We start from the raw sequence: 12,581 nt of genomic DNA, 5'->3' as shown, positions 1-12,581 counted from the left end.
TAAGCTAATGTATATATGAGATACTTCTTGGTGTTCATATGATTTTTTAAAGTTTACATTAAAATTTGTTTGGAAAGAGAGGGGAAGTCAGGGAGAAATAGAGGCAAACATTGATCAGTTACCTCTCAGACACGCCCCAACCGGGGACTGAACCTGCAACCTAAGCACATGCCCTGACTGGAAATGAAACCCACAACCTTCCGATTTATGGGGTGACGGCCAACCAGCTGAACCACAATGGCCAGGGCTTCATATGATTTGATTATAGTTGCCCTGGAAAAGATCTGATTCAGAACATTTCTCTGGCTGTTGCTTCTTCACTTCTTGGTCTGCATTGGAGAAATAGTTCAACAGGTATGCCCATGAAGTCTTTGCCTCTTGAAATCATTCATTTTGAGATATATTTTAAAGGCAAGAAAATTATTCGAATGCAAAACTGCTCTAAAGAACAATATATGTAAAATTGGAGCCATTAAAATTGAACTACCTCCTGGCACCTATTCTCTCCATCTTTCTTTCAGTAACAGAAGCCCTCCCCACCCCCACACCCTGTCAGTTTTAGCAGGGCATGTGCTACTTCACTGTGGCACCAGCACACGGGTGCCCAGATTACATTTCCCAGCCTCCCTGACAGATGCCTGTGGCAACATGAATGAGTTTAGACCAACGGGCCGTGAGCAGAGCTACGTCTGTGAGTTGGGGATCAGAGCTGTAGAAGCACGCCTGGAAGTCCTCATGACTGCTTCTTGTTGGCCGGACATGGCGACAGTGTGGCCGCGGCTCTGGTCCAGAGGCAGAAGCCAAATGTCCATGGGGGCAGAGCTGGCCAGTCACGACGCAGAGCCACACTCTGCCTTCCTGTGCCTGCCCATCCGTAGACCATTCCAGGAAAGAGACCGTCAGCTGTAGTGAAATCATTCTCTGTGGGCCTTTTCGGCACTGCATTGTGATGGCAACTAGTCACTAACTAATAACTAGCAGGAAAAAGTTGTTGGTGACTAATGCTTTTCAGCTTCATTTTCCGACTTTCCAATAATGAAAAATTTCAGGTTTAAAGGATAGTACAATGAATGCTCATATACTTACCACTTGATTTGACCCTTGTTAATATTTTGCCATAGTTGCTTTACACATATGTATATGTGCATTTTTGAACTTCAGAAAACATTAATACATTATATTCCTATATACTAGCTGAAGGTAACTTTTGGCTAGAGGGTTGTTAGGAATTCTGGATTTTTCTTCAGTTTCTTCTCTGAGTTTAGGCGTGTTTAATCATTTAACATAGAAACACCTTCCTATGGGAACAAAAGCAACGTTTCATCTGAAGAGGCCCTGCGCCGAGCCCTCCTGGTGTTTTCTAACGGAATCCTCCTCACGGCCCTGTGGGGGGCGCTCATGTGCATATTTTATAGATGAGGACACAGAAGCTCCGAGACTGTGGCGGAGGCAATGTGCAGGTGAGCACGCACACAGGAAACCCTACTCCAAGTTAGCGGAAACTCAATACTTTTAAATGACCTTTTGGTTCAAAGGGAAATAGGCTAAAGAATTGAACTGAAATGGAGACTTTTTTGGGTACTAAAAATATGATGAATTTTACTTTAATCTTCAGAAGAAATAAAGTTCAGCCAGGAGATCTTGGAAGAAAAGCTGTCAACATTTAAGACATGGAGGTAAAATCCTGGTTGGAATGTCTTACCCTACTCAGCATGGCTCACTTCCTTGAATCCATTTAGAGGCCGCTCTCCAAAATAAAGAAAAATGAAAATAGACAACAGAAAGCACGATAAAAAGAACCTTGCTTCACTACACTACGCAGCCTCGTGCAGAGGGAAGAAATGCCGACAAGCTCATCACACTTCGTAAGAAGCCCATTACTCAAGGATCGTCTTTTCTGAGGGACAAAGACAGAAACTGTAGTCTGTGTGACTTGTAAAGCAAGCAGTCTTTTAAATTTAACTCTGAAATCATCTTACATAAAATGTATAGTTCAATGCATTTTAGCACCCGTGTACAGATCTGTGTGACCACAAGCAGGACGCAGAACAATTCCATCATCCCCCTAAACTTGCCCTAACACCCAATCCCTGGCAACCGCTAATCTGTTCTCCACACCATAGTTCTGTCTTTTGGAGAATGTCATATAAATGGGATGGTGCAGTCTGTAACCTTTTAACACTGGCTTCTTGTGATCAGGGTGCCTTAACCCAAGTTATCATGTGCATCCTTCTCTCCCCAAGTAGAGACGTGTTGTGTGAACGTGGGGCAGTTGTTTGTTCGTTCTCCTTTGGAAGACATTTGGATTGTTCCCAGTTCATGGAGGCTATGAACACTTTTATGTACAGGTTTTTGTGCGAACACGAGTTTTAATTTTTCTAGCACCCAGCAGTGGGATGGCTGGGTCCCCTATGGTAAGTATAGGTTTAATTTTGGAAGAAGCCGCCGAACTGTTTTCCATGGCGGCTGTACCGTTATGCATTCCCACCAGGAGTGCATGAGGGTCCCAGCTGGTCTTCAGCCTTGCCAGTTCTTGGTATTGTCAGCATTTTTTATTTTAGTCGTTCTAATAGGTGTTTGGTAGTATCTCATCATGGTTTTCATTTGCCTTTCCCTTGTGGCCAATGATTTATGTGTCTTTTTATGTGCTTATTTCTCACCTACATGTCCTCACTGATGAGGCATCCAAGCCTTTTAAGTATTTGTAACTGGTTGTTTCTTTTCTTATTGTTGAGTTTTGAGAATACTGAATATGGTCTGAATACAAGTTCTTTGTCATACATGTGATTTACAAGTTTTTTTTTCTTCTAGGCTGTAGCTTGTCTTTTCATTTTCTTTTGTTGTTAGCTGAGCAAAGTCGCTAATTTTGATAACATCTAATTTATAATTTTTCTTATGCATTGTGCTTTTGGTGTTATGTGTGAGGAATTCTTTCCTAGCCTCAATGTATGAAGAATTTTCTCCTATTTTTGCTAAAAGCTTTTAGTTTTACTAAAACAAACTATTTTTCAATAGTTGAAAGAAAACTGAGGCAGTAAATGGGGGTATAAATATTTTGGATTGATATTTTCTATGTTCCAAACTTCTAAGCTACCTAGAATATTGCATATAACATCTGTGAAATACAAAACAAATTTCAAAAGGAAAGGTATTGATAACTTTAGAAGAAAAAAATTCCAACAATATACTTCATTATGAAATCCTCAATTCCCTCCCCCAAAGAGGGGCATGCAATGGATTTGTTTAATACGAAAGTACTGTTCTGTGTTGAGTGCAATTGGATACAGAAAACCGTATACATCTTGATGTTAGTCTCAGTAGAAGAAAGAAGTTTCTTTTCAAGTGTCCAACTGTAAAATCAGCTTCTACCAGCCCATGAAATTTATCATTTTAATGAAAACTCATTGAGAATCCCAGGGAAACTGTTGTAATGTATTAAATATCTACCACCTGGTTTTATAAATATACACCTTCAAAAAATTCTTTGAAAAAGCTTTGCAAATTAAGCAATTCCCTCATCAGCCTCTCCCAAACAACAACTGATTGCAACGTACAAACAAAGAATTGTGCCATGGGGGCATACAACCACATGAATTTTTTCAAGGCTGATCAAAAATATAACTGTCACAAAACACATAGCTAACTCTGCTCTATGGGATATTAATAGTCTACTTTTCTAATAATACCACTACCTTTTCGAGATAAAATAACAAATTGTTTTCACTAAAGAAAATGAATAGAATTTACAAGTTAGTTTTCTGTTATAGCTCTTAGTTACTTCAGCTGAAGACAGAACCACCTACATGTTCTGCCTGAAATAATCTCAATATCCTGAGATTTCTTCCTAGGAAAGTGAAACCCTGCCAAAGGAAGAAATAGTAAATCCACTTCGAAGCAGAATTCTAAACTATAAATATTCCTGGGCTCCTCATTGATACAAGCTGTTCCATATACATGAGCCAGGAACTTCATATTACAGTGAATGCACATATAAAGATTACCTAAAGAAAAGCTACCACTAGACTACTAAATAGTATTTAAAGTTAAACAAAAAGGGCCTAAATATTTTCAGGGAATCAGAGAACTGAGTAGGAGAGACTGTGTGGAGGCTGGATTTTGGTTCTTATCACCCTCACACCCACCGGCTCCGTGACCCTCACTCAGCAAATCTCAAGAGGCTGCCAATTCTGTGGCTCTTTCCTCAGAAATGATGATTATTTTTGCAGAGTACTTTTTTGTTCTAAAAGGCTGTAGCATGGTGCAAAGTTGCTCTGGGTGAGGGGAAAGAAGAATGAAAACTTTTTCTAGCCATTCTTGACATAGACCCACCCTTGATTCTGTTTGACAGAATATTTCCTAATGAATTTGTGAACGTGAGCCATCTTCATTGGAAGTGGGGTGTGTGTGTGTGTGTGCGCGCGCGCATGTGCACGTGTGCGTGCTCACCCAGGGGCTCCTATGTGGCCTTTCTAATGCCTGTGTACTTGGTGGCTCTGCTTTCCTGCTCCAGGGAGGTGTCTTTCTATTCTCCCTTCTACCTCTCCACCTGCTTAGCTGTCAAGCCAGCTGGACGCTTTCATTCATTTTTTTAATCGAAAGATTCTTTTTCAAATTAATGTGAGACATCTGGGCATGGCGGTATTATATACAGGGCGGGGCAAAAGTAGGTTTACAGTTGTGAGTGTGCAAAGCACAGAGTTTATTCTTGTATTATTATTGATTATGACATTATTTTCCATACAGACAACTCTAAATCTACCACTTTTGCTCTATCCTGTATACTGCTAGTCTAGCTTTGCTAGTTTAAAACCTTTAATGTTTTCTAAAACAATATTTTTTAATATTGTGGACAAAAAAGGGGCCACACACTAAACCTGACAAGGTCAGGGGAGGCCTGTGTGGCGGCCTTACAAACTCAGAGACCGAGAGCAACCACAGAAGATGGTTTAAAGTGGAAACTTCTTAATTAAAACTTCTGGTGGGTAGTCATGTGTAGGTTGGTAACATCCTTGACAATTGTCAGTCTTCACCTTAAGCGAGCCTGTCTACTGTCTCTTTGTGTCTAAAATAGCACAGCTTTGGAATGTCTGAGTAATCCCCCTTCCTCTCCCGACCCCTCAGGGCACAACCTCCCACCTGAGCACAAGACCACTGAACCCCTCATCGTTATCTTCTTGCCCACACACCATCTCTGTGCGCTGTGAACGTCCATTGGTAACTGTCCCGTGCCCACCAAAGTAAAAGAAGCACGTGTCTCTCCATTTTACCCTTTATCCAACCTCAGAGATTTCCCTGCTTTGCTTTCTTGCACCTCCCTGATCTACCTCCACTGAATGACTCATAACCCTCCTCAGGCCTCCTCCTTTGAGTGTAACATATAAAATAAGCTGCAAAATTTCCATTCTCTGGAGCATTTTCTCAATCTGTTGAGATTTTGCTTCCTAGCAACTGTCATCAGTTTGGCTCAGATAAACTCGTAAAAAGTCTGTACAGGTTTGGACGTCTCTTACATGAACAATACCAAAAAAGGAAACTATACAGAGCTAAAAATGGATGAACTTGAGGAGACAGTATGAAAGTACTGACAGAGGTCACGGCAGACAAGACTGCACAGATCTGTGGCAGGGTTCGGCACATTCACTCACAAAACTTAGAGCTGTAAGGGGGAAAAACGTCTGCTACTTTCTTAGGTCCAGTGACTGGGGCCTACAAATTTAACTGGCAGGGGACAGGTTAACAGGAGAAAAGGCTTATTTTGGATGTGTTTGGGGGGGCTTCACAGAGAAGAAGCGAAAACCCAGAGGTAGTTCCCCCAGGAGCTGACGCACCGCTTTAACGAAGGGCGACACACAGTAGAGGGGTGGCCAGAAGAAGGAGAGGGGGTGTGGGCTCCTAGGGGAACAAAATGTGGGAAGGCGAGGACGTGGGGAAACTAGGGGAAGAAGCGCTTATTTCAGCAGGTCTGTTGGTGCAGACTCAGGTCAGCTGTCCCCAGTGACCCCAGTCACCTCTGCTGACTGTCTCCTCTTCGGATATAGAAGCGGGAGCCGACTTTACAAATGGAAGTTGAGGTCACTTTATAAAGAGAAATTCATGCCTTGCTTTTCCTCAGAAAGGAGGAGGGTGGAGTGCTCCTCCTGTGTCTGCTGTTCCCTAATAATTGCCTTCCGCTCAAAATAGCCCTTCTGCCAAAGGGGCACGTTCTGAGCTGGCGTGTTCTGATCTTCAGAACTGCCTCGTGTTGCCTGGCCGCCTGCATACTTCCCTTGTTCTATGTTGGTTCAGAAGACTATTTCCATATCAAAACCACACTTCCCCATCTGTATTCACCATTTAGAATTAGAGCGAGAGTTCCAGGATTAAATGCTTCAATATAATACTCAGTTCATAAAACATCAACCTTACTCACTTCTGGTGTCTGAGCTGCTGAATTCCATATAACTGGTCTCTGAAGAAACACAACTTGCTTTGTAGCCAAATTCCCTTCACTGCAAGTTAAAACAACAGCATTAGTATTTGTGAATTAGTAATTCTCCATATTTCACATGTGGCTAGAATGTCCCTTTGTAAAATAACCTCCCAATCCAAAAAAAAATTAAGAAATAATTTTATATAAGTTGCAGCTGGAAAAACAAAGAGAAAAATCCCCCAAAATGGAATATGGCCATTACAAAATAAAATTTTAATGTTAAAACCTTGTGACCTCATCATACTAACATAACTGTTTTCGCCTATGTCCCCTTCTAGTCTTTGTCTACGTAATGCATTTCTGCACATCTGTAACCACCACATACTTGCATTTCTGTGTTCTGTGCTCCTCATGTAACACCCTGACCTTGTTTGTACACTGTGGCCATATTCCTAATAACTGCATAGTATCTCAAGGACTTAAGATACCAAAATATACTAAGTCTTTCCTTTATTTTAAAAAAAATTAGGGTATTTCCAGTTTTCTGTACTTACAAACAATGCTACTATAGAACTATGTATAGTTTTCCTGTTCTTATGACTCAAGAAATATGTATAGTCGTCTTATTCTTATGACTCGAGGAAATCTTGAGATAAAGTCTCAGGAGCAGGATTACTAAGTCAAAAGCATATGATTTAAAGTTTCTGTTTGCATTGTGAAATTTGTCTTTTGAAGAGAAGAGACTAATTTGAGCTGCCACATGTGAAGAATTTTGTACCGCTTCTCAGCCGAGGGCCTCGAGCCACAGCTATTAGTTCTCCTTGCAGATGCTGCTTTGTGAGCAGCTACTCAGCATTCCCTTCGTTTAACGACCATCATGGCACATTACCCTTTGCCAAAGACGACTCGGGGTTTGGATTTCCCTGAAATGTTTTTCACAGAGTCTCCATGGATTTACGGGGAGGAGTGTCTGTAGCTAATGTTGCTCAGTTACGACTTTTATTATGCAAAAAACCCCCAACAAAACCTCACTATTAGCTGAATTTTATGCTGAGCTCCCTTTTCTGGAAAACAAACGCAACATTGAAACTCTGGCCCTTAGAGGTGTATGTCAAACCCACAGCACTTGAGCATCCCAAACTTACCGATATGTCGAATTTTGAGACACTAGCAAATCTTCCCCCAAAGTGGGCAGGGGAGGCGGCTGTTTTTTCTTTTCTTTTTTTTTTTTAATTTTAAAAGACTGCTTCTGGTCTACTCTCATTTTAGTTTGACTTTAGAAGGAATAGACTTGATATGAAATGTATTGTAACTTTTTAGAACGCCTTAAATCGTCAGGAGCCCTCGGTTGTGACGCAGGCGAACAGGGAAGCATGGAGCAGTGTCCAGAATGCCCCGTCTCTCTCTGGCAAGAGGAAGTGTTTGTTTGCATTGTGAAATTTGTCTTTTAAAGAGAAGAGACTAATTTGAGCTGCCACATGTGAAGAATTTTATATCGCTTTTCAACGGAGGGTCTTGAGCCACAGCTACTAGTTTTCTTTGCAGATGCTGCTTCCTGTACCAGAAAAGGAACCAGAAGTGGCTTTGGAACCAGAAGTTCTCGGGGTTCAAATCCTGACTCTCCCATAGCACTTGGTAGCTGATGGCTTCAGTGAAATCCTTAAATTCTCTGACTTTCTTTTCCTATCACAGACCGTGTGAAGGATAAATAAGTCCATGTCCACGAAGACCCTCTACTGTGCCTGCCACTGGAAGGAGCACAAAAATGTAATTTCCTTCCACTTCCTCCCTTTACTTAATGAAATGTGGGGTGGGGTTAAAAAGGAGGGAAGTGTCTCAGAATCACAAATAGAAAAGTCAAGGGAAAGGTACACAAGAATAGAGGTTTCTGGGTAATGTTCTAGGTGTGTGATCCACTCAGAGAATCACATGACGGAACAAAGGCCTGCCACTATCCAAAAATGCGGAGGAAAGAGCAGGGCAGAATTCTTCTTGATTAGAAAGCAGGAGAAGACCAGGGGAGGGACTGCGGGTGGCGCTGAAGGACTCACAGGGCGGGGCAAGTCTGAAGGCCCTGGAGGTACCGTGTGTCCTAGAGCAGGCTTTTCTGCCTTTACCGACAGGTCGAAACGGTAAACGTGGAGATGGCCTCTCAAAGGCTGGCTATCTTAGGTCAGTCTCCAGATGCCTGGATAAAAGTTTGGAAGGTCAGCATCTTCCCACATCTTGGGGAGGTCCTTAGAGTTAGGTCTTCCGTTTGAAATATGCCTGAGCCCTCTATGTCCCCATTTTCTGAGGGCCATTCTGACTTAAAATAGGTCCAGCTATTTTCAGAACCTCTGCGAGATGTGGAAGCCCTTTTGACTGGAGCATCTAATTGTGGTAGAACTGAGGGAAGCAGGTCTGGAGCCTCGCAGAGCGACAACTGGTGGTAAGGGCACGAGAGTCCCTCACGGTCTCCGAGGCCCCTGAGGTCACTGTATTTACTGAGCTGGGACAGAACACAGGATGGGGCAGAGTAGGTTTACAGTTGTGAGGATGTGAAACAGAGTTTATCCTTGCATTACTATTAATTAATTATTGCATTATTTTCTTTTTTTTAATATATTTTATTGATTATGCTATTACAGTTGTCCCATTTCCCCCTTCACTCCCCTCCCCCCTGTGCCCCCTCTCCCACCCACCTTCCCCCCCTTTAGTCCATGTCCATATGTAATACTTATAAGTTCTTTAGCTTCTACATTTCCCGTACTATTCTTGCCCTCCCCCGATCTATTTTCAACCTACATTCTATGCTACTTATTCTCTATACCTTTTCCCCCTCTCTCCTCCTCCCACCCCTACTGCTAGCCCCCCCTTGTGCCCTCTATTTCTGTGGTTCTGTTCCTATTCTAGTTTTTTACTTAGTTTCTTTTGGTTTTGCTTTAGGTGTGGTTGTTAATAATTGTGAGTTTGCTGTCCTTTTACTATACATGTCTTTTCTTTGTCTTCTTTTCTTAGATAAGTCCCTTTAGCATTTCGTAAAGTAAGGGCTTGGTGATGATGAACTGCATTATTTTCTATAAAAACACCTGTAATCCTATTTTGCCCCACCCTGCATTTGCCCAGCAGCACAGACTTCTGAGAGGATTTGACTGCTGAGGTCATTACAGGACTAGAGAGAGTGCTTCAAACGCCCTGGACGCTCACAGAGGACGAGGCCTGCATCTCCTCTCCTTACAGAAATTGTCATCCAAAAAGTGCAAGAGGCAGAAGGAAATGAGTTCTACCAGTTCTACAGCTCTGCGCTACCAAGTGTTGGACACATCGTTTTCTTGTGATGTGTTTCTCAGAGAGGCAGTGAGGGAAACGGCATGAATGTCTTTAGAGTCAGACGGATTCTGGGTTTGCATCCCAGCTCTGCTGCTTGCTAGCTGAGTGACGCCGAGCTAGTCACTCAATCGTTCTGAGCCTCCTGTTCCTTTTCTGTAAAACACAGACATTTCTGACGGTATCAGTGAGATAGTGGATGCAAAGTTCTTAGCACAGACCCTGGGCACAGCAGATGCTCAGTAAAGGTTTCTTCCTCCCCCCTTTTCTTCTTCCATGTATTTCATAAGGAAACAAGAAGAAGACTGTATTTAAGTGTTGTTTATGGGAGAGGGTTTTGCAATGGTATTAATGGACTATCAAGAAAAAGCCTGGCCTTGGCTGGTGTGGCTCAGAAGGTTGAGCACCGGTCTGCGATCTGGAAGGTCACTAGTTTCATTCCCAGTCAGGGTACAGGCCGGGGTTGCGGGCCAGGTCCTCAGCTGGGGGCTTCCCAATAACACAAGATCTCATGGATAAAACAAAAAACAGCAGCTTCATCTTGTGTAGTGCTTTTAGTGCACTGCGTACTTTCCATGTAAATTAGCATTTGTTTCTTATGATAGTCCTTATTGTTATTACTTTTTAAATATTTTACTTATTTATTTTAGAGAGAGGGGAAAGGAGCGAGCAGGGAAGGAGAAGGAGAGGGAGAGAAAGCTTCTCATGCTACCCCAACTGGGGACCTGGCCCACAACCCAGGCATGTGCCCTGACTGGGAATGGAACTGGTGACCCTTTGGTTCACAGGCTGGCACTCAATCCACTGAGCCATACCAGCCAGGGCTATGATAGTCCTTTAGAGTGCATGGAGAAGACATTTCCTCTCATTTTATGGATAAGGAAATTGAGACCCAGAGTTCTGAGAGTTTCGTCTTGTTTACCTCAGTCCCCACCCTTTCCACAGCACCACACTCCCTCCACAGCAAGTGCAGAGTGACGTCAGCAAAGCCCTGGCCACAGGGAGGACGGCCTAGTTTAGTTCCCTTCTCACTGGAACACTGTAATACATGGGTGAGTGCAGGCTGTTCTGCAGAGTCCAGTTTCGTCTGTAGCATCTCCCAAATTCAGCATTACAGTTCAAGGTTGTGGTGGGGAATAATGAAGAAAATAAAGACAAGTGTTCATTTTTCCTGGGCCAGTTAGACTGTGTAGACAGACCTCACAGGTCCGGTGGCAGCGCGGCAGAAGGAAGGCGAGACGGGAGCCCATCCGTGACCTGCGGCGTTGGGGCTCCGCGTTAAAGATGCAACACTGAAATCTGCCTCCGAAAACGGCCCCCGTGAATTCAATTATGAAAAGAAACAAGCAAGAAAAGTAGAAAGTAATTCTATCAGAGTCTGATAATATCTGTGGTGATATTTAAATTTTAAAATTATTTTTGCTGGAAGTTACAAGGGCAACATGAAATTCTGCTTGGTCTAATATTGCTTCTGATTTCAAGCATCTGTGAAACAGAGCCGGAGTACCTAGAATTTATGGGGAGCTGGGAGACAGTCTACAGTCTTTTAAGTATAAGAACCCAGGCCACCTTTGCTTGTTCCGTGGGAACTGTCCCCTCAACCCAGGCTAACTTCCTGTTGGTGGCATTCTTTCCCGGGGATGTCCTGCCACCACTCCTGCCTCTTCTCAGCCTGCCCATCTTTTGAGGTTCATTTCAAGTGTGACCGCCTTCAGAAAGCTTTCAATGATCCCTCAACTCAAGAGCAGCACCCCCTTTTGGGGGCTCCTATGGATCCCTTGGGTGGAGCTTACTCTGTTTACGAGCTCCTGTGGCCACTGGGACACATTTCCCCCCAAGGACATGAAGCTCCCTGAGGAGTTTGTCCTCTCCTCTCTGCATCTTCTATGTGAAGTAGCAGAAAATCCCTTTTAAGATGGCGCTCAGTAAATATTTGTAGAATCAAAGACTTTATGAATAAGCAGTCATTTGATTTCTGTGGTAATATATTAATGCCAGAGAACATGCTTTAAAAAAATCCTAGCAAGTGAGCAAAAGCCTGCAGGAGAGATGAAAGGCTTCCTCGGTCTTTTCACATCCAGCAAGGTCATTGACATTCAGTGTGAATCTTTTGGCTTCAACTGGTCCTTCCCCTCAGCACATTCTTCAGGCTCTCCAGCCTGTGGTAACTACAGCTTAGAGAATTTTACGTTAGCTTGGAATATTAAAACTTCTTGTTCTACTCAAACATAAAAACAATTCACTAATCTCCTCCCCCAGTTGCTTTTGTAAAGAAAAGATTGCTTAAACAATATAGCAAAAAGATACATTTGCTTGTTTTAAAATGAAAAACTTCTGTTAATCAAAAGACATTGTAAAGAGAATAAAAAGGTAAGTCACAGAATTAAGAAAGATAATTAATTGCAACACATGTAACAAATAAAGAACTCATATCCAGTATATAAAAAAACCCTTATAAACAAAATTTTAAATATGGGCAAAAGGTTTAAATAGGTACTTTACCAAAAAAAAAAAAAATCCAAATGGCCAATAGACATGAAAATGCAACTCCTTTTAGTAGAATTTGGTGCATACAGACTAAAACCACGCTGGGATCATAGTTTATACATACTTCCCAGAATGGCAACATTTATAAGTCTGACGATATTTTTTGTGGGAGCAGTGGGAACGCTCATATTCTGCTCTTGAGAGTGTAAACGTCAACATTCCACTCTGAAAGAGTGGCATGTCCCTAATAAAGCTAAAGAAACAACCTGTGACCCAGCAGCTCCACCGCTAGGTCTGCACCTTTGACAAACACCCTTGTGAGCTGGGAGCCTGCTCGTGGTCAGAGCAGTGTCGCTGGCCTGGCCGGAGCTGACTC

General features: G+C 42.6%; 1 protein-coding gene across 1 annotated transcript in view; it reads right to left on the bottom strand.

Moving 5' to 3' along the window:
- Positions 1 to 12,581, bottom strand: part of RFTN2 (raftlin family member 2) — a 62,273-nt gene that overhangs the window by 6,244 nt on the left and 43,448 nt on the right. Inside the window, exon 8 of the mRNA XM_028509202.2 lies at positions 6,410 to 6,488. Within this exon, the coding sequence (XP_028365003.1) occupies positions 6,410 to 6,488 (79 nt within the window). The remainder of the gene's footprint in view (positions 1 to 6,409; positions 6,489 to 12,581) is intronic.

This window comes from Phyllostomus discolor, chromosome 4, assembly GCF_004126475.2.
Source record: "Phyllostomus discolor isolate MPI-MPIP mPhyDis1 chromosome 4, mPhyDis1.pri.v3, whole genome shotgun sequence".
In the NCBI taxonomy this organism is placed as follows: domain Eukaryota; kingdom Metazoa; phylum Chordata; class Mammalia; order Chiroptera; family Phyllostomidae; genus Phyllostomus; species Phyllostomus discolor.
This window is presented reverse-complemented; position numbering and strand designations above follow the sequence as displayed.